At 44.8% G+C, this 21,807-nt stretch overlaps 1 protein-coding gene across 1 annotated transcript in view; it reads left to right on the top strand.

Annotated features, from left to right (window-relative positions):
* Positions 1–4,411: 4,411 nt before the first annotated feature.
* The window catches only part of ADCY9 (adenylate cyclase 9), a 159,735-nt gene continuing 142,339 nt past the window's right edge, over positions 4,412–21,807 (top strand). The window contains exons 1-2 of the mRNA XM_049903812.1: positions 4,412–5,117; positions 5,321–7,052. Of these exons, the coding sequence (XP_049759769.1) occupies positions 5,363–7,052 (1,690 nt within the window). The 5' untranslated portion in view covers positions 4,412–5,117; positions 5,321–5,362. The remainder of the gene's footprint in view (positions 5,118–5,320; positions 7,053–21,807) is intronic.

The following is a 21,807-nucleotide window of genomic DNA, read 5'->3' as shown; positions in this document are numbered from 1 at the left end:
TAAAAGCAGTTGATAGCTTAACTGCTTCACATACATCTGCTCTCTTTTAGTTCCCTTATGTAGTCTCTCAATAAATATTTATGGGGTAATGTGCCAGGCAGAGTACGATTTAGAGTCTATATAATGGCTAGATGGAGTCCCTGGGTAGTGCAAATAGTTAACATGCTCGGCTGCTAACTGAAAGTTTGAAGGTCTGAACTCAATGAGTCCACCCAGAGGTGCCTTGAAGAAAGGCCTGGTGATCTACTTCTGAGAAGTCAGCCATTGAAAACCCTGTGGAGCACAGTTCTACTCTGCTGCACATGGGGTCACCATGAGTAGGAATCAACTCAGTGGTAACTGGGACAGGTACTGGTATCATGGCTAGATAGAATACTCCTGGATTATGGTGGTACCTGCTGGGGTTTCTATGGTCTTCTCTCATCAGTCTTCTTTTGCTTTGCCAGGACACCTTTTCCTCCACCTCCTGTAAAAGCAGCTTCCCAAGACTTGTGACCAGCTATCAGGATCAAGGAAGTCAACGGTGAAGCCAACGTCAGTAGCTTCCTACAAATTCACCCTTGTCAGATGAAAGCAGCACTCAAAGCTTGCAACTGTGGGTTTGGACACATGACCAGGTAAGAGCAGGAAATCCCATCTTCCAGGGGGTGGTTCTCCAAGATTGCTGTCTACCTGACAGCCAAAAACCACGGGGGCACTGCTGAGACCTCAGGGACCAGCGTGATGAGAATGATCAGAGCTCAAGTGATATGCTACTTATCTCAGAGCCCCCACCTCTGTTTGACTTTTGACAGCTTAGATCCTGCTTCCCCCCATCAGGTGAACATGTGTGGGAAGGAAGGGGAGGATGAGACACCAAGAGGTGGAGGTTTTATATGACATCTTGTGATTCACAGATGGAGGGAAAACCCTGCAGATGTGGCAGCAATCTGGATTGGATGGTTGGAGAAAGCCATTGGCTTCTGTTCTGAGTCTCCTGAGTATCATTCTTCACGCTTTCCTGGAGGAGAGGAGAAGGGAACCTCCAGGCCTTGGCATTATGAGAACATATTGAACTCCTTTGCAGAACTCTTTGTCATGTCCAATCTGTCACCAAGCCTAATTTATTCCATCTTCTTCATCTGTCCCATTTCTAGGGTATCTCTCCCAGGCTACCATAAGCCCCTGAAAAGCAGAGATAATGTGTCATTGAACCCCAGGGACCTGACACAGTGCTGGCTACAACATCCCTGCTCCCTAAGGGTTTATTGAATGACTCACACCCAAACCTGGAGATCAGGAAAGTTCTGGCCATTTATAGATTTCAGCAGCAGTTTCAACAGTGGGGAATGTAGCCGAACTGCTTCCGGAAGCACACACAAGAAAGAAGCAGGGGGTGGGTATGGTCATCATCTGTGCTTAAAAATCGACACGACTAATGTACACATCTGAAAGCCACCATTAGTGGTGGGTGGATGGATATGATTTGAGGAGAGGAGGAAAAGGTGATTTTTCAGATTAAGTACATCCGAAAGTGGGGAGCACAGTGCTGCATTAGGGGACATGTATTTTTCAAGTGCTGCCCCCATGGGCCTCCTGCCGAGCTGGGTTGGGGGATACAAGGAGGGTAGGTGAAGATGGACAGGTTGGCCACTGTGATGGTTATTGAAGGTGGTGCCAGGGTCATTCAGAGCACTGTGGCCTTAGGAGTCAGATCCAGTTTCAAATCTGAACTCTGCCACTTGGCCTCTGTGTGACTTTGGGCACATCCACTCTTCAGTGCTGTGATGGTTAAGGTTGTTTGTCAACAATGTAGTCATCCTTCATGATGTGATCTGATGTGATCAGCCGATCAGTTGTAAGGGGAGTTTCCTTGAGGGGGTGGCCTGCATCCAATTTGTATATATGGATGTTCTGGCAAAGCTTCCTGGCTTGCTCTGGATCCTCAATCAGGCTTGTCATCATCTGACTTCTAGTTCTTGGCACTTGAGCCAGCAGCCTGCCATACTGGCTGTTGATCTTGGGATTGGTTGGCTTCTGCTGCTCATGAGCCAGCAGCCTGCCCTCTGAACTGCCAATCTTGGGTTTGTCAGCCCCTGCAGCTATGTGAGTCAAGAGAACCCTCCAGACTGATGCCTGACCCGCGAGCTTGGGACTTGCCAGCTTCTACAACCGTGGGAGCCATTTCCCCGAGATAAATCTCTCTCTATATACATATATATACCCTTCACTGGTTTTGCTTCTCTAGAGGACCCAGCCTAAGATAAATGCCCACTTTCACATCTCTAAAATAGGGACAATAATATCCACCTCAGAGGGCTGTGGCAAAGACCAAATAGGTCACCAGTGAAAGTGTCCAGAAATTTCTGGCACTTCTGACATTGTCCATAAATGTTAGTTTATTCTTATTATCTCCTTTACTACCTTTGACCTTGGGCAGTTCCCTATACTTGTCTGAGCCTCAGTTTCTTCATGTGTAAAAAAGAGATACATCAGAGTGCCTACAACGTAGTTGATACTCAATAAAGGCTTATTTTTATTTTGAAATAATTTTACACTTAAAGAAAAGTTGCAAAAATAATAGGTCTCTCCTATACACTCTCACCTAGCTTCCCCTAATGTTAACGTCTTACCCAATCACAGTATAGTTATCAAAATCAGGAAATTAACATTGGTTACCATGGTTTTACCTAAATGCTGACCTTATTCAAATTTCATCAACTTTTCCCCTAACTTGCTTTTCTGTTCCAGGATCCCACATTCCTTTGTCATGTGCCCTTAAGGGTGAAACAAAACAAAACAAACCCATTGCTGTTGAGTTGATTCTGACTCATGGTGACCCCATGTGTGTCAAAGTAGAACTGTGCTCCAAGGGTTTTCTTGGCTGTGACCTTTATAGAAAGCACATCTCCAGGTCTTTCTTCCATGGCACTGCTGGGTGGGGTCAAACCACCAATCTTTAGGTTAGTAGATGAGCAACCACTTACTTGCTCCACCCAGGGAACTTCATGTCTCCTTGGTCTCCTCCAATTTGTGACTAGCCTTCGTTCTTTCTTTGTTTTTGTGTCCTTGACACTTTTGATGAGTACTGGCCAATTACTTTGTAGAGTATGTCTCAATTTGGGTTTGTCTGATGTTTCCTGATGACTAGATACAGATTATGTCCGTTGGGCAGGAGTACCACAGCTGAGATATTGTGTTAAGGAGCCCTGGTGGTGCAGTGGTTAAGCGTTCAGCTGCTAACCAAAAGGTTGTTGGTTGGAACCTACCAGGTGCTCCACGGGAGAAAAGATGTGGCAGTCTGCTTCCATAAAGATTACAGCCTTGGAAACCTTATGGGACAGTTCTACTCTGTCCTATAAAAAAAAATAGGGTCACTATAAATTAGAATCAACTTGATACGAACTGGATATTGTGTTATTTTTAGTTTTTGTTTCAACAGTGAAGTCTGGTTGTGGGCGCTGGACTGGGCCTGGAAGGTGAGGTAACTGCCGGGAGGAACTGTGATGTATGGGGAGGAGAAGGGGCCAGGATGGAGGCACTGGGAATGTAAGATTGTATCTACATGTTGTAGACAGTGTTTAAGGGAGCCTGCTGGCACAACCCTAACTTTAAGTAGTTACAGTTAGTATTTAAGGGACCGTGCTGGCACAACCGTTTGGGTTGTCTGTTTTAACCCACCAAGCACTCTGCTGGAGAAAGATGTAGGCTCCTGCTTCCATAAAGGTTACAGGCTTGGAAACCTTATGGGGCAGTTCTACTCTGCCCTATAGGGCCTCTATGCAGCAACGGGTTAGTTTGTTTTAGGTAGTGTTTAGCAGGCGAGTGTAGAACCGTTTTTATGGGAAACAGACTCCTTTGGAAGTTTAGTTTGAGGAAAGGGAAGGCGCTAAAGAACGGGAAGGAAAAGTCCTGAGTTGTGGAGGAGCAGGTACTCGGCGTTACCCCACTTTCTAGCGCAGACCACTGCCGCATCGAGGCCGCCTCAGGGCACGTTTTCGTTGCTTCCAGAGAAAGGGACGCCTTCCTTTAAGCACGTCCAAAGTAGAAAACAGACTTATACAAAAGGTACGCTGAGGGTAAGGGTGAGGGTGAGGGTGAGGGCAAACGTGTTTTCCCAAACGTTGCACCACAGTGGCTCTTTAGCAACTCTCCCAGTATGGGTCCGGGGGGCTCAGTCAAGGGTGGAGGGGGAATCTTCCAGCAGCTTCTACAAGGTCGCCGCCAGCCCGGGCCGGCGCCGCCCCTTACGCCGCACATAGTCGGAGCGGGGCGACCAAGGCGCGCGGCCGCCCCCGTGAGCAGCTCCCGCGGGCTCGCCCGGCGCGCGCACGAAGGCGGGGCGGTGCGCGGCCAGTGCACGTGCCCGGCGGCGGCGTGCGCGGGCCGCGCGTGCGCGCTGCGGCGGGGCGAGGGGCTGTGCGGGCGGGCGCGAGTCTGTCAGTGACAGCGGCTGGAGAGGAGGTGGCTCTTCCGACATGAAGCCGAGGCAGCGGGTGGGACGGCTGCGGCAGCCGCGGCCGCGGCGGCATCTCTAAGCTCCGGAGGCCGCCCCGGGCGGAGTCCGCGGCGCCGGCTCTGCGGCTCGTCCGCGGCTGACGGGCCGCGCGGCCGCCCTCCCTGCCCTCGGCAGAGCAGAGGCAGCGGGCGGGCGGGCGCGCCTCCACATCCCCGCGGGCGCCGGCTGAGAGGAGCAGGCCCCGCTAGACGGGCGGAGCGACGGGAACGCCGCGCGGCCGCGGTCTGCAAACTCGCTGGCCGGCGCGGTCCCCGCACCACGCGCCCGCCGCCGTCGCTCTGAGGGCCGAGCAGGGCGGCGGGCGCGGCTGCGGGGCCACGAGCGGCCACGCTCGCAGGGAGGCAGCCGGGCGCGGAGCGAACGCCGGGAGGGCCCGCGCCGCCCGCCGCCCTGACGCAGGGGAGGCCGCGCTCCGCCCGCGCAGCATGGGGCGCTGCTCGCCGTCGCCGGGACGCTCGTTCTGACCCGGAGAGGCTCGCGGGCCGGGGCCAGAGGTCTGAACTTCCCTCAGAGCCGCCGCGGCCGGAGGAATCGCTTCGCGGCGGACGGCCACTTCAGGCCGAGGGGCGCGGGAAGGAGGCAAAACCGCCTTCCTCTGCCGTGAGCCCTGGATTGCTAGGTCTGTCCTCATGGGCATCGTCGGGCTTGACGGAGGGACCGTGGAAGCATTTCAGTAGACATTACTGACAGTTTGGGGAGCATATGGTGCCTGGCCAAGTAGATGGGGAGAGCCATCACTTGGGAAATCCATACATCCCGTGGCCTTCAAGTACTTGCATACGTGTAAAAACATCCGTGTAACTAGCCTTGTTTTCCCAACAGGTGCCAGTGACCCAGTCCGGGGGGTACCGAGAACTCAGCAACATGGCTTCCCCGCCCCACCAGCAGCTGCTGCATCACCACAGCACCGAGGTGAGCTGCGACTCCAGCGGAGACAGCAACAGCGTGCGGGTCAAAATCAACCCCAAGCAGCTCTCATCTGGAAGCCACCCCAAGCACTGCAAGTACAGCATCTCCTCCAGCTGCAGCAGTTCGGGGGACTCCGGGGGCGCGCCCCGGAGGGTGGGCGTCGGGGGCCGCCTGCGCCGGCAGAAGAAGCTGCCGCAGCTGTTCGAGAGAGCCTCCAGCCGCTGGTGGGACCCCAAATTCGACTCGGTGAACCTGGAGGAGGCGTGCATGGAGCGCTGCTTCCCGCAAACCCGGCGCCGCTTCCGCTATGCGCTCTTCTACATCGGCTTCGCCTGCTTGCTCTGGAGTGTCTACTTTGCGGTCCACATGCAATCCAGACTGGTGGTCTTGGTAGGCCCTGCTCTGTGCTTCCTGGTGGTGTGCGTGGGCTTATTTCTTTTTACCTTCACCAGGCTGTACGCCCGGCACTACGTGTGCACCGCGCTGGTGCTCACTCTCTTGGTGTTCATCCTCACTCTGGCCTTGCAGTTTCAGGTTTTGACGCCTCTCTCAGGACGCGCTGACAGCTCCAATCACACACCCACAGTCAGCCCCCACTCCACCTGCTTGTCTCAAGTGGGGAGCTTCTCCATGTGCATCGAAGTGCTCCTTTTGCTGTACACTGTCATGCACTTACCTTTGTATTTGAGCCTGTTCCTGGGAGTGGCCTATTCTATTCTCTTTGAGACCTTTGGCCACCATTTCCGAGATGCAGACTGCTTCCCTCCGGTGTGGGGAGCCCTGCACTGGGAGCTGCTGAGCAGGGCCTTGCTCCACCTCTGCATTCACGCCATCGGGGTCCACCTGCTCATCATGTCCCAGGTGAGGTCCAGGAGCACTTTCCTCAAGGTGGGGCAGTCCATTATGCACGGGAAGGATCTGGAAGTAGAAAAAGCCCTCAAAGAGAGAATGATCCACTCTGTGATGCCCAGAATCATCGCTGATGACTTAATGAAACAGGGTGATGATGACAGTGAGAATTCTGTCAAAAGGCACCCCACCTCGAGCCCCAAGAACAAGAAGAAGAAATTTTCTATACAGAAAGCGCCTATAGCCTTCCGCCCTTTTAAAATGCAGCAGATCGAAGAGGTCAGCATTTTGTTTGCAGACATTGTGGGCTTCACCAAGATGAGTGCCAACAAGTCCGCGCATGCCCTGGTAGGGCTTCTCAATGATCTGTTTGGTCGCTTCGACCGCCTGTGTGAGGAGACCAAGTGTGAGAAGATCAGCACGTTGGGTGACTGTTACTATTGTGTGGCAGGTTGTCCCGAGCCCCGGGCAGACCATGCCTACTGCTGCATCGAAATGGGCTTGGGCATGATCAAAGCCATCGAGCAGTTCTGCCAGGAGAAGAAAGAGATGGTGAACATGCGTGTCGGGGTCCACACGGGCACCGTTTTGTGTGGCATCTTGGGCATGCGGAGGTTTAAATTCGACGTGTGGTCCAATGATGTGAATTTGGCCAACCTCATGGAGCAGCTGGGAGTGGCTGGCAAGGTCCACATTTCCGAGTCCACTGCAAAATACTTAGATGATCGGTACGAAATGGAAGACGGGAAGGTGTTTGAGCGCCTGGGCCAGAGTGTGGTGGCTGACCAGTTGAAAGGTATGTGTGTTTCTTGGCCTCCTCACCTCCCTCCCCAGTCCTGTTTGTGTTTAAAAAGAACAAAATAGTTCATATCTCTTTCCAGTATCAGTGTGTGGAGGCAGATCAGTTGTCTCAGGATCAGTTTGACTTTTTTCTCCAGTGAGTCAGCCCAGGTCTCTTCACACTGTAGAAAGTGACACTGTGAGCAGGGCAGACCTCGAGGAGACCTCTAGAAGGAAGGATAATTTTGAAAATGAGTAGACTAGCATCGGCTGGTAGTGTTTCTGAAGTGCGTTTCTGAATTACGATCGTCCCATAAATGTCAGGGTATTGGGCCCCTTTGGCAGCCAACTTTGAAGCACTTTAAGAAACTGCCTTTGCAGTTCCTTTGCTTACCCTTGAGTTTCCTCAGGACGTTTCCCTATGCCTTTTTGCAAAAATGTGAAGAATAAAACCTTTTTTCTCTAGTTTTCACTTACTTTATTGTCAAGCTAGGGATAAGGAGGAGATCAGCTGTGCCCTGCAGGACTTGGAGAATTAGAGTTATATACCTCTAAGTGCTCACTGCCTTTTGCCTAGATCTCTTTATGTTAAAATGTTTACATTTTCAGCTTTCATTTATGTAGCAATATTTTATTATTCATGGTATTCGTCTTACCCTTTAGATCTCAGCATTTTAGAACTTGAACTTCTCACGCCACCAGATGATTTGAAAGTGAGACACCCTCAGGGGACTGTTTATAGCCTGCCTCCCCAGCCCCTCAGACTTGTTTTTGCCCCCTTGTCCCTGGTCTTAAGCTCCTTACTGTCATGCTTGGTGTCCTTACTGGGCTGCTGCTTGTTTTATTTTGCTTTTCTTATTTTTATATAGGACAGAAATCTTTGAGGCGTGGGAAGTTACGTGTGAATAAGCAGGGCCAAGAATAAGGAGTCTAAATAATTTGCTATGATTCTAATGCCTCCCCTTTTTTTTCTAAACAGTTCTCATATTTGACTAAAATCTTCCTGATTGAGGGTAACATCTGTTTACGAAGTATGTAGAGAAAGAAACGTTGATTCTTCTAGTTCTTAAAAGAGCATAATGCTTTTAAGAACTATCTATATGGGATCAAAACAAGCCTAAGTCTGCTAAGCCTGATTGTGTTTTGTGGTGCCCACACATTGCATAATGACATAGTTAAAAGCCCTAGGAAAGGGAAGCCCTAGGAAAATGAATCATTACAAGAATAGTTTAAGTCAGACATGTGAGTGGTGGAGGTGGAGCGCCTGCACAGATTGTTGGCCTTAAATTTCACCCTGTGTGCTGAATTGGTCATTACTTGCTCTCTCGATGGTGATCGTAGTTCCCTGGGCTATTTATTTGTTGTCTGGCAAGAATGCTTTATCCTTCTCTGGAATTTTCTTTACCATATTAATTTTTCTAGTTGATGAATAATTTATGGAAGTAGTGGAAAAATACTTTCTCTGATCATTCCCTTGACCCAGGAAGTGTTAAATGCTATATTGACCAGACCTGAAAGTACACCCTGCAGTTCACTTGATTCTGTCTGTCGAGAGAGGTGGTACTTGCTTTAGAGTTGGAAGGTAGAGGTGGAGTTGGAGTGTGGCTAGAATCCCTAGTAACATTTTGGCATCTTTGTGAACTAAGCATTGTGGGCTCTGGCCTCAGGTGTCATGGGACGGATCCCAGAGCATGGAACTTGCCTGCACAACATTAAGTATGTCGGGCCAAAGGAGGACAGCTGTAGTTATGTAAGTTGGACTTTGTTTAGTGTATTATTTGAATTTCAAAAATGGAAACAGGTGTAATCATTAAGTATGTTTGGAAATCCCCAAGTCATTGAATCTTTGGAAATGCCCATTTTTGTCAGTTTATGGGTAATTTTATTTTAAATTTACAAGCCAAGTGTCTCACTGTCAACAAAATTGCTAGAGTGGATTTTTTTGCTTCCTTTCTTACCTCAAATAGTGTAAATTTGGTAAATTAAATATTTCTTTGAATTTGTATACATTGTGTATCTATAAATGAAAAATTTTAGTCCTGGACTGGAAATATGGAGAAATAGAAGACTTAGGTAACCGGTAATTTTTCTTCAGTATGATAATGCTCTTCTTTAACTGTTTCTCCAAGACCATGATTTTGCTTTATTCAGTTCGTTTTGAAAACTTTCGTGGACAGGGCTCAGTAACAGTACATCTACAAAACTTCCTACTCTTTTGAAACTGCACAGTTCGACTCTTCTAAAGTTGTTTGAAGCTGAATAAATTGAGCTGATAGCATACCAGTTAGTAGAAGGCCCTTTTTATTCCTGTAGTAAAGCTTGTATAGGTAAGATTTATTTTAGCCTTTTGTCTTTGGGCTGGTAGCAGCTATTTTCTCTATACAATGTTGGGCATTAGCTTTTACCTCGTATCGCCTTTACTGATAGTGGGGTCAAAAGGTAGAGAACTCTGTGGAAGTCAACATCAGTAGAGTAAGCAAAGGATGGTGGAACAGACCCAGCAGGATAAAAGGAAGCTGTTGTTGTTTACCATCGAGTCGATTCTGACTCATAGCGACCCCATGTGACACAGTAGAACTGCCCCATAGGGTTTTCTAGGCTGTATTCTTTATAGGAGCAGATCTCCTGTAATGGTTCGAACCACCAATTTTTTGGTTAGCAGCCAAGCGTTTAACTGTTTTGTCACAAGGGCTCCTGAAAAGGAGTTAATTTACCTGAAAAGGCTTTGGTGGGAGACTGGAATTTCATTATCTCTGCACATTCACTCACTCGCTGGAACGTACTGTGTCCCTACGCGTTTGCACTGAGGATGCAAAGAAGGATGCATGACAGTTCCTGACCTCAGCGAGCTCAGTTGTAAGTGGTGTCACCATGTCAGAGGGCCAGGGAGCTCTTTTGAGGGGTGCGGACACTTGGGGTGGGTCTTGAGATGAAGCAGCAGTTCTCCAGGTAGATTTAAAAAAGAGCGTTTGATGCAGAGGGAATAGCATGTGCAAAGCCTTGGAATTGTTGTTTCTTGGTGGGGTTGGGAACTTTGTAAGTTGTTCATTAGGACATAGAAAGATGGGCAAGGAAGGCTGCTGATAACATGGGAAGGAATTTGGATTTGATCTCTAGGCAGGGAGAGCCATTGAAGATCCATCTCTCTAAGCAGGAGTGTTAGACCTGATTTGCAACTTTAGAAAGCTCTATTTTTCAGTTCTAGGGAGCTGGGTTGAAGGGTAGGAGACCCGGGATTAATTAGCTGATCTGGCAAATCCCTGGCAGAGTGATGAGGGCCTGGACTAAGGTAACAGCAGTGGGGATGAGATGATGGGACAGGTATGAGCACTTTAAAAAGATAAACTTGATGGGCCTTAGAGCCAGGTTTCAACAAAGGACTGGAGCTTGGCTGTTTGGATGGGAGATGGCATTTTAAGTTTCTGGAATTGACCTGGAGACAGTTTGGACTCAGATTTGAAGTCAGAAATGGGCAGGCCTTTGAAGTTTCCGTGGTATGAATGAAAGATACAGGATTGAGTTGCAGAAGGTGAAATAGGCCAGGACCCCCTGGCTGACCCCTCCCCTCCCCTCCCCTCCCCTCCCCTCCCCTCCCCTCCCCTCCCCTCCCCTCCCCTCCCCTCCCCCCCCAGTGTCCTCCCTCACATTATTTTTTATGCTAGGGCATAGTTCCAGGTACTTGGGGTAGCAGTAAATAAAACAGACAAAACTTCCTGCCTTCATGGTGTATACGTTCTCATAGGGGAGTCAGACGACAAGCAAATAAGTAAAACAAAGTTTGTTGGTGTTAAGTTCTAAGAAGAACTCAAAGTGGGAAAGGGTACATGGTATATGATGTGTGTGTACGAATTTTTAGAAAGTGTGGCTATTCAATGCGAGAGAAAGTTGAAGAGAAATTTTCAGCATAGGGCTAGGATTTTGGAAATGATTAAAAAAATGAGCGGCTTTCTCTTAAAGATAAGGAGAAATGGTCTGATACAAGTAATGGGAAGAAGGACCCTTCCATAGCATTTAGGGTGAACCCTCAACAAGATGGACTGACACAGTGGCTGCAACAATGGGCTCAAGCATAACAACGATGGTGGGGATGGCGCAGGACCAGGCAGTGTTTTATTCTGTTGTACATAGGGTCGCTATGAGTCGGAACTGACTCAATGGCGCCTAATAAAAACAACATGAGACCTAAGGGGGTACTGGCTGTTCTAGTCTACCTTGGGCCACAAGCAAAATACATGAGCAGTATTAGCTAGAACTTTGGGTTTTCCTATTATAGATATAGGGTCAGAAATGAGAAAGTGAAACTGTCAGAAAATATGTGCAGACATCTTGCTTTCTCCACTCTTCAGTATTAGGAAGATAAAACACATTAACACCAGTGGTTATGTGACTGTAGAAAGGAATATCCAGGAACTACCACACTGCCAGATGTAGAAATAGAAAAGACTTTCTTCCCAGCCACGCTTCTGGCTTGTGGAGCAATCAGGGGAAGGATCAGCTGGTGTGTGTTTGGACAAATCATTACCCATTGGCCACTTCAGCAACTGAGACCTTTACTTTTGTTAATGTTATTGTGTGTTGTTGAGTTGATTCCGACTCAGCAACCCTATATGACAGAGTAGAACTTCCCCATAGGGTTTACTAGGCTATAATCTTTAAGGGAACAGATTGCCAGGTCTTTTCTCCTGCAAGATGGCTGGTGGGTTCAAATCGTCAACCTTTCAGTTAGCTGAGCTCTTAACCATTGCACCACCAGGGCTTCTTTTTATGCTAATAGGTGGCATTTAAGAAGACTTACTGTCTAGTCCCTGCTGGGGGTCACACCTCAACCTAATGCAAGGCTGAGTCACCCTAAATATTTTAGCCTTTGTCAACAGCTGCCCAAAACTGGAAGTCTGGGTGTCCTGGTTCCTATCAGGTGCAGGCCTGTCAGCTGATAGTTAAGGCCTGGTGCCAAATGCCAGTTTTGGGTGCAGTTTGCTTGCTCAGGTTCTGCCCTTGCTTTGAGCACGATTGGATTGCTTGTCCCCACCTAAGCATATAACCCTTGCCTCTGTGGGTGCTAACCTGTTAGCTGATAGCTTAGTTTTTCCTCAAAAGTTCTGGGCTTCCCTGCATGCTTGAGCCAGGTCTCTCAGGCACATGGAAACATGCCTCTCGGGGAGCAAGTGGCAGAGATAAGATGAAGCAGAAAATTTGAGTTGACAGCTGGGATGGGAGAAGACAAACAGCTGTGATCAGGCAAACTTCAATGACAATTTATTTACATCTTTTCAAACTAAATTATATAGCTTCCAGCAAGGAGCACACAGCTGCTAATTCTGAGGATGAGCTTTTGAGTAGAATTAGCCTTTGGCAAAGAAAGTTAAGCATAAGCTTTGCTGAATTGCTGGTGAAATGAAGGGAGAAAGGTACTGTTTTTCAGGTGGAATTACTAAGAAAGGGAAAAATTAAAAAGGAGCAAATAGAGTCAATAAAGACGTTTCACAGTTCTCTTTTACCAGCCAGGCTGGTTTAAGTTAATAATTGTTTTTCTACTTACTGGTCAATGTTGCCTAGGTACTTTGGTGTAGAATCATAATCTTGAAAAAAAAAAAAATACACAGAACTTTCCATTTGTGTGTGTGTGTTTATGCTCACATGCACATGCTTGTGTAAACTTGCCTCTTTCTGTTGGTTGGTGATTTTCGTGTTGGTATTTCTGTTGGGGTTTCAACATTTTAGTAAGAGTACAGTCATTAAGCATTAAACAAAAAAAACAAACCCGTTGTCGTCGAGTTGATTCCAACTTATAGCGACCTTAGGGGACAGAGTAGAACTGCCCGTAAGGTTTCCAAGGAGTGCCACCAGAGTTTCCCTTTAAGCATTCCAAAGCAAAAAACCAAACCTGTTGCTGTCAAGTTGATTCCAACTCATGGTGACGCTATATGACAGAGTAGAACTGCCCCATAGAGTTTCCAGGGAGTGTCTTGGTGGATTCAAACTGCCTGCGTTTTGGTTGGCAGCAGTAGTTCTTAATCAGTACACCACCAGGGTTTCCCATTAAGCATTAACAACCAAAAAACCAAACCCAGTGCCGTCGAGTTGATTCTGACTCATAGCAACCCTATAGGACAGAGTAGAACTGCCCCATAGAGTTCCCAAGGAGTGCCTGGTGGTTTTGAACTGCTGACACTTTGGTTAGCAGCCGTAGCACTGAACCACTACGCCACCAGCGTTTCCCATTAAGCATTAGAACTCAACAAATCTACTCTCCCAGTGCGGGCAGGAAGCTGCATCCATTTGGCTCTGGCATCCTTTGTACTTTGCGTATGAGACACCTAAAGGCCTTTTTTTCCCCCAACAGGTACTAGCATCCTTGGAGGAAATTTTTATAAAGAGGTGAGAGTTTGTGAAACAGGAAGGGGGTGACATACGAGGTCTAGATTGGCAGGCTCAGATGTTAATACAGACGGGGCTGCCCCAGAGGGAGTGTTGGCCTCAGGAGCTGGCCAGGGCCACCATAGAGAGATGGGCCAAAGGCGGGGGTAGTCTTCCCCCAAGGAAGAATGGAAAAGGCATTCTTGCCAGTGGCATTCTTGCCACTCTTTTTGATATAGCTGGTACGCTGTGCCAGCCAGGCCAATCTGTAGCTAAACTTGAGTTAAATTTGGCAGAGGAAATTTACTTCATAAAACCAACTTGCTGTCGTAAATTATGTTTTTGCTTTGTTTCCCCCAGCATTTGCTAGTATTGTACTTGTAAAGAAGCCCTGGTGGGGCAGTGGTTAAGAGCTTGGCTGCTGTCCAAAAGGTTGGTAGTTCAACTCTACCAGCCACTCTTTGGAAACCCTGTGGGGTAGTTCTGCTCTGTCCTGTAGGGTTGCCATGAGTTGAAATTGACTTGATGGGAGCGCGTTTGGTTTTTTGGTTATCAAGGATAGTCTTAAGTGAAACTGACTTTTTCCCTCTGCAAGTGTGGTACCGAATATACTGACTGCCAGCTAGTATACAGCGTGGAGCCACTGCCTTGACTTGTGGTCTGGTGCCAGCAGTTTTACCTCCACTGCTTTTGCATCATCAGCACAAATGGCACTACACTGGAAAAGGCAAATAAGGTCTTAGTATAGGAGCCCTGGTGGCATGATGGGCTAACCAAAAGGTTGGCAGTTCGAACCCAACTAGCAGCTACAAGGGAGAAAGACCTGGCAATCTTCTCAAAGGTTATAGCCTAGGAAACCGTATGGGGTAGTTCTAGACTGTCCCATGGGGTCGCTGTGAGTCGGAATTGACTCAATGGCACCTAACAACAACAGAATTATTGTGAAAACTATTTTGACCTCAAAGTTTCCCTGCAAAAGTCTCAGGACCCCTATGGGTCTGTGGACCACACAGTTGACTACTGCTTTCCTATGCTGTAATATAGGAAGACTGAGATTATTATTCCATCTGGGTAAGTCACATTTTGTACCACAGAAAGCTGTTTGTTTTTCCCTACACTCTGTTTGGTGCACCTCTTGTGTAATGTGGAGCTGAAACCCAGAGCACACCAGGGATTGTGACTGTTTTAGCTTCTCAGATTAAAAAGGGCAAGTCTCCAGAACACAAAGGCGCCGATAGCTTGCCCTGGCTAAGCTGTAGCTGCCAAGTTTGGCAGCCCCTTTATTGAACACCCCGGGGAGTTCAGGCAGTATTGCTGTGGGGCTGCTTCAGATCCCCAGATCTTAGAGGTACTTATGATGATGTGGCCCTTGGTAGTTGAGGAATTATGGGAAAATTTTCAGCTTTGTGACTCTGGAGATACTGGCCGACTTTGAACTAAAACGATTATTCAGCTCCATGTTTTCTACTGTAACAACATTTATCTATGTAATAAATATGGAATGAGCTCCTACCATTTGTGAGCCTGGAACTAGGGTCTGGAGATACAGCCGTGGCTCCTGCCCTCTTGGAGTGTACAGCGTGGAAGGGGAAGCAGACATTAATCAAGTAATCACCTCTGTTTTATAGACGAGGGAATGGAAGCACCGGGAGGTTAAGTAACTTGCTAAGGCCACACGGCTAAGAGCTACTAAGTGGTAGAGCCAGTATTTAAACCCACCGGCTCTGCTAAAGAGCCCGGGTGGCACAGTGGTTAAGAGCCTGGCTGCTAACCAAAAGGTCAGCAGTTTAAATCCACCAGCCACTCCTTCGAAACCCTATGGGGCAGTTATACTCTGTCCTACAGGGTTGCTATGAGTCAGAATTGACTCGACAGCAATAGGTTGGGCTCCGCTAAAAAAATACTGTTGTTTACCTCACAGTTGTAAGGATTAAATGGAGAATATGTGCCGAGTGCGTAGAGCAGTACTTAGCGCATAACTCAATAGAGAATAGATTTACTAGCTAGTGTTACTGAACCTGGGAACAATTTTCTTAACAGCAGAAACAATAGTCATCCCTTTGTATAGCTCTTTCCAGTTCACAATTGTATTCATGCACCTTGTTCTGTCTGCCCTTGAGAAGTCTTAGGATGAGGGGAACTGTGCATATTGAAAAGTTTATATTGTATTTGCTAGATTCTTTCCCTACATGTACCAGTTTTCAGAAGAAGTTGATTTCCTAACATCCTCCAGGGTGACCGATGTCTTTTTTTCAAATATCAAGATAAATTCTTAGGTTTTTGCTTTTTTCATGTATTTCAGTCCATTACAAATTTGAGCATTCTTTTTGATGCTTAAATTGTCCCATCATGGGCCTGTGGGAGTTCTTTCAAGTAGGCTCCCGAGTCCTTTTCATACAACCCAGTAGCCCCTGATAGCTTCCTTACCCATTTGTCACCATTCTTAAGGAGCCGAGAAATTATAGGTGTCAAAATCTCATTAATCCTGGTTGTCTGATATATTTATTCAGAGAGACTGAGCTAAAGTTTACCCTCTCTCTTTCCTGCAAAGAAAATAGCGTGTACATGTTTATATCAAGAATGTTTAATAATGCACCACAGAAGGTTTTGTGTACCTTCAAGCTCTTTGGAAGCTTTAATTTGCATCCATACAATTGACAATTACAGAGTAATGCAGCATTTCTTCTTGAGACATCTTCCTGCCAATCCCTGCCGAGGACAAGTGCCTGTGAATGTTGGCAAACAGTGATAAAGAACAATGAAATGAAAGAAATCCTAAGCCAAAACGTAGATTACCTGTTTGCAGACGCGGGAAGTACCCCTAGCCTAGCAAGCCCCATACCTAGGGCTGCTGTGGACGGTTCTTGAAGGCCCAACTTCAGAAGTTTCCTCCCACAGACCTTACTGTGAATAGCCTCTTAGAATGTGGCACTGTGACAACCCTGCCACTCTTGTTTCCATCTGGTGTTCTATGTACTGTGTCTCTACCCCACTAGAACGTTAGCATCTTGAGAGTAGAGATTTTCTTACGTTTTATTTACTGCTGTATTCCTTGTGGAGCCGTGGTGGCACAGAGGTTAAGAGCTCAGCTGCTGACCGAAAGGTTGGCAGTTTGAAATCGCCAGCCGCTCCTTGGAAACCCTATGGGGCAGTTCTACTCTGTTCTGTAGGGTCGCTGTGCTTTGGAATTGACTCTACGGCAATGGGTTTGGTTTTTGGTTGGTACTCCTTGTTGTTACTGGTTGCTGTTGAGTTGGCCCCGACTTACAGCGACCTTATGTATAACAGAATAAATTGTTGCCTGGTCCTGTACCATCTACATGAATTGCTGGTATGTTTGAGCCTGTCGTTTCCTCTATTGTGTCATAGTGCCGGGAATATAGTATCTGGCATATACAGTGAGACCTGTGAGAGCTGGCATTTGTCAGGACTGCCTTGTTTTTCCCAGGTCTCGCTGGTTTTCCACCTTTGACAGGGTGCAGTCTTACATTTCTCTATCATTTGTTTTAATGGAAAATATTTGTGTTTTCCTTCTCTGACAGGTTTCTGCCTCACACAGCTTCCAGCTTTCACAGGTTTTACTATAGTAAATGCTCAGTAATATTTGTTGAATGAATGAATGAATATTATAATTACTCAAGCTCCACATGTGGGCACCCCGTTATGTGGGAAACCACACCCCAAACATCTACACAGAACAAACCAGAAGGAAGAAGCTGGTTTGCTACAAACAGTTGAGTGGTTGATTGAGACAGGTCGTGGGCAGGGCTTTAAGAGGCTGTACAGCAGGAGAGGTTTGGGAGAGCTGGCTGCAGGAGAAGGATGCAGATGATGGAAACCCTGGGTGCTTGTGTAAGGCCCAGAAAACATGCACTGGAATGGCTTAGTTTAGGCAATTATTTTTAAGCTTTTTAAAATGGAGATTTCAAGAAGTATATTCATCTTTAATAACGCTGTAGCACCTTCTAATTCTTATCTGGTGATAATCTGTGTACATGAAAAGTCAGCATTCCCTTTTTTGACATAGCTTCAGAAGAGTATTTCTGCGTAATTTCCAGGATTTTCGTGTAATGCTATTAAATTCTGTCCTTTTATGTTCCTTCCAAAGAAAAAAATATTGAAAGCTGTTTTTTAAATCGTTTATATTTATGTTGGAGTTGTTTGGGAAATACTATTTTTTTTTTGTAACCTAGTTTGGAGAGAGGAAGAAAACACACATGCTCATGATTTGTTTTCTTGCATGTGAATATTAAAATACAATCTACTATGTCATTTCAAGTGAAAAGGTCTATTTCACATTGATTCAGTTCATTTTACCCAATTAGGCGTTACTATTCAAAGTCAGTGGATTACACTGCATTCTGTTACTTCATAAATGAGTTCTTTTCCCCATGAGAAAATGTTGCTACTTCTTATGGTTGTTAATGTTAGTTTTTGTTTTGTGAATGAGCTCTTTAAGAAATAGGGAGTTTTAGAGAAGGAAAGTACTTTTACAGAATTTGTATTTGTTTTGGTAGATTAGCTTTCCACCTTCTACTAACTAGTCGAGTGCTTTTGGGCGAATAGTTTAATTCTTGTGGTTTGCAGTTTTTTAAAAATGTGGTGTTTGAGTGAGATGTACTTTAGAATCCCCACCATTCTTTAAGAATAGTAAGGGTTGAATATGATTGGGAAATGGTACCTGTTCTTTCCTTCCGTTTTTAAAAATTTTGTTGTTGTTGAGAATATATACATCAAAACATACACCAGTTCAATAGTTTCTGCATGTACATTTCATTGACATTAATTATATTATTTGAGTTAGACAACCATTCTCACCCTCCTTTCCTGAGTTGTTCCTCTCCCATTACCATAAACTTACTGCCCCTTAAGTTTCCTATCCAATCTCTCAAGTTGCTGTTGTCCCTCTGATCTCATATAGACAGTTCTTAAAAAAGCATTATGCTCAAGGCAGACATTTTTGACTAGTTACGCTAAACTATTTTTGGTTTTGAGGAGACTTAAGGGGATATTTTTGTTTTAAGTTTTAAAGATTTTTCTCAAGGAAATAGTTTCAGGGGTTCATCCTGCCCCCATGGCTCCAAGAAGTCTGGAGTCCATGAGAGTTTGAAATTCCCTTCTGGATAGTCCCCCTTTTGATCAAAGATTCATCTATAGAATTCTATAGAATCTTTGCTCAATAATGCTTAGTGATGATAGCCGGGTACCACCTAGTTCTTCTGGTTTCTTGGTAAAGGAGGCAGTGGTGCCTGTTCTTAATACCAAGGAATGGTTGCTACTTTGCCCATTCATTTAAACTATGGACCTTACTTTAGACAATGTGGTTTATGGGATCTCAAATTTGCCGAATTGCTAATTGAGGGATGTGTGAGATTCTTAACTTTATAAATAATTCCTTACTTCCTTAGTTGTTATTGTGTGCCATCAAGTTGATTCCGACTTGTAAAATTAAGTTATAGAAGTCCAATTTACACTTGGTTTTTTAGTATCAAATTTGTTGTATAAAGTAGGTTATTTTTAGAGGAATTCCATTTGATTTTGAAGCTGTGAGAAACACTTTTGAAATGGCTGGAAGAAAATACGATTTGAATAAAAGTTTTTAAAAAATGTTCTTCAATTCTTGTTTGAACATTATTTTGGAGAGCGGCTGGAAGGTTGTCAATAAAATGAATTTCACTGTGTTGGGACAGAGTAAATATTGGATTAATATTGTTCTTACTGATTATTCCATTAATAAAGGGCTAGCTTGCTCCCGATGGTGAGTTCCTGGATCTGTTTACTATGTGCTTAGTGCTCCAGGGTACCTGGCAGGGGTCTAACGTACCTGGAAATCAGTGTATCTGGAAAGTGCCTCACTGAACCTCATAACTGAAAATTTGAGGTCACCAATGTTAAAAGGCAACCTTTTAGATTTTATAAAGGGTTCATACAAATTTTGAGTGGGTTTTCTTACCCTTCCTTACATACAGCAAAGAAGCTTATCGAAATGTAACATTTGCTGTGATTTGCATGCCTGGTGAAATAAACAAAGTAGAAAAGAAAAAAAATGCTACCTTGTTGTGGGAAACAGTGTTGTCATTGGGTACATGTGTCATCCAACCTGAAGGAGAATTTTACCTCAACAAAGACCCCAATTATGAAATCTAACTTCCCTTAGAGCAGCTGTTACCGAGAGCTTGTTGGACTTCAGTGTTTCCTAAGGATGAAATTGACGGACTCAGGTGTAGGTAATTGCAGAAGGTTAAACTTTCAGGATCACTAAGAGGGGAATGGGGTGGGAAATCAAAGGACTTATCTCTAACACACATTTCACAGTAAGTTTTTCAGCTGTAATAACTTAATTAACTTTTTTTTTTCTGGCTCCCCACAGAAATTGTGATTATGAATACTTTTGGAGCTGGTGATTCTAAGATACCAGCTTTGCTCTTCTGCCATTTGAAGTTCAAATAGGAATACTTGCTCTCATAGCTTCAGTCATGATGTTACTTTATTTAGTAGCTATTAAATTTCCAATTCCGTATACTCCTCTGGCAGTGTTCCAGTTTGCACTAAGTTTTCTGTTTCAACTCCGGTGTTTTATGGTGCGTGGTTCTTTCTTGCCTTCAGAATATGAACAAGGGTTTTAGAGCAGATTATAATTTTAAGCTATTTCTTTAAAAAATTTTTTTTTTTTTATAACAACGTTGTTTTTATGTTTAGTTGCCATCAAGTTAACTCTGACTCATGGTGACAACTTATGTATAACAAAATAAAATATTGCCCAGCCCTGCACCATTTAGCACTAAATTGGATAATGTTCTGTTGTGATCCCTAAGGTTTTCATTGGCTGATTTTTGGAAGTAGATTGCCAGGCCTTTCTTCCTGGTCTTTCTTAGTCTGGAAGCTCTGCTGAAACTGCCTACCATGGGTGACCCTGCTGGTATTTGAAATACGAGTAGGTAGCCTGGCTTCCAGCATCACAGCAACATGCAAGCCACTATAGTACCACAAACTGACAGGTGGTGGGTAACAGCTTTATTGAGGTATAGTTCACATACCATTACAATTGGCCTATGTAAAGTATATAGCTCAATTAAGTGGTTTTTAATTCATTCACAGAGTTGTGCAACCATCACCACAATCAATTTTGAAACATTTTTGTTTACCTCTAGAAGAAATCCTGTACCCATTAGCAGTCACTCCCCATTTTTCCCTTAAAACCTCTCAGCCCCCATCAACCACTAATCTACTTTCTGTCTCTATGAATTTGCCTATTCTAGAGATTTCATGTAAGTGGAATCATATACTATGTGATCCTTTGTGACTGGCTTCTTTTACTTAACATGTTTTCAGAGTCCAGCCACGTTGTAGCACGTGTCAGTACTTCATTTCTTTTTATTGCCAAATAATATTTTACTGTATAGATATACCATATTTTATTTATGAATTTGTTAGTTAATGGAAAAGCTATTCTTTTTTGAAATCAATAATTAAGCTGATTGAAAAGAATTTGAAATGATAAAAATATTTTATTGTTTAATAATATACCTTGTCTAAAATTTAGCCATTTCATTTCGCTAGTGTTTAGAAGTTGTCCTGGAAGGTATGATTAAATGAGATTTAAACCTGAATTGTAATTTGATGTAAATATTTCATCTAATCAATTTTTTTTTTCCTTAAACAACTGGCCTCTTTTCTAGGTTTGCTTAGAAGTTAAATACTTAAATTCTCTGATCCTTTTCCTTTCTCCCAGCCAATTCCCCAGTAGGGAGTTTTAAGAGTAGTGTATGGTTGAATATGAAACCAACCTCATTGTTATGTTGTTAGATGTAGATATCAATTGTAGTAAATCTTTCTGGATGGTTGAGTTTTCTGAAAAGCTGAGGATTTTCCTTGTTAGCCAGTCAGACTTTTTCCTGTTTTAACCAATTTAAACATTTGGTTTTACATCTCTAAAATGTATATAAATTTTCTTACCTTCATAAAAATAAAGTACTCCATGTAAAGTTTAATTATTTATTTATTGTACTTTAAATGAAGGTTTACAGAACAAACTAGCTTCTCATTAAACAGTACACATATTGTTTTATGATATTGGTTAACAACCCCACGAAAAGTTTAATTATCTTGTTGACTCACTTTTTTTTATTACCTGTTATTTGGCCTTTACTAATACAGTTATTTCTGTGTATTTAGAAAATAGGAATTTTTGCCCTACTTTAAATACACCTTTTACAGGATTGGAAACCCTGGTGGCATAGTGGTTAAGTGCTATGGCTGCTAACCAAAGGATTGGCTGTTCGAATCCGCCAGGCGCTCCTTGGAAACTCCATGGGGCAGTTCTACCTTGTCCTATAGGGTCGCTATGAGTCGGGATTGACTCAACAGCATGGGTTATTACAGGATTACTGTATTTTTCAAGTTCTTATGTTTCA

The sequence above is a fragment of the Elephas maximus genome, chromosome 12 (assembly GCF_024166365.1).
Source record: "Elephas maximus indicus isolate mEleMax1 chromosome 12, mEleMax1 primary haplotype, whole genome shotgun sequence".
Taxonomy (NCBI): domain Eukaryota; kingdom Metazoa; phylum Chordata; class Mammalia; order Proboscidea; family Elephantidae; genus Elephas; species Elephas maximus.
Note: the sequence above shows the minus strand (reverse complement) of the source record. Positions and strands in the feature narration are given on the sequence as shown.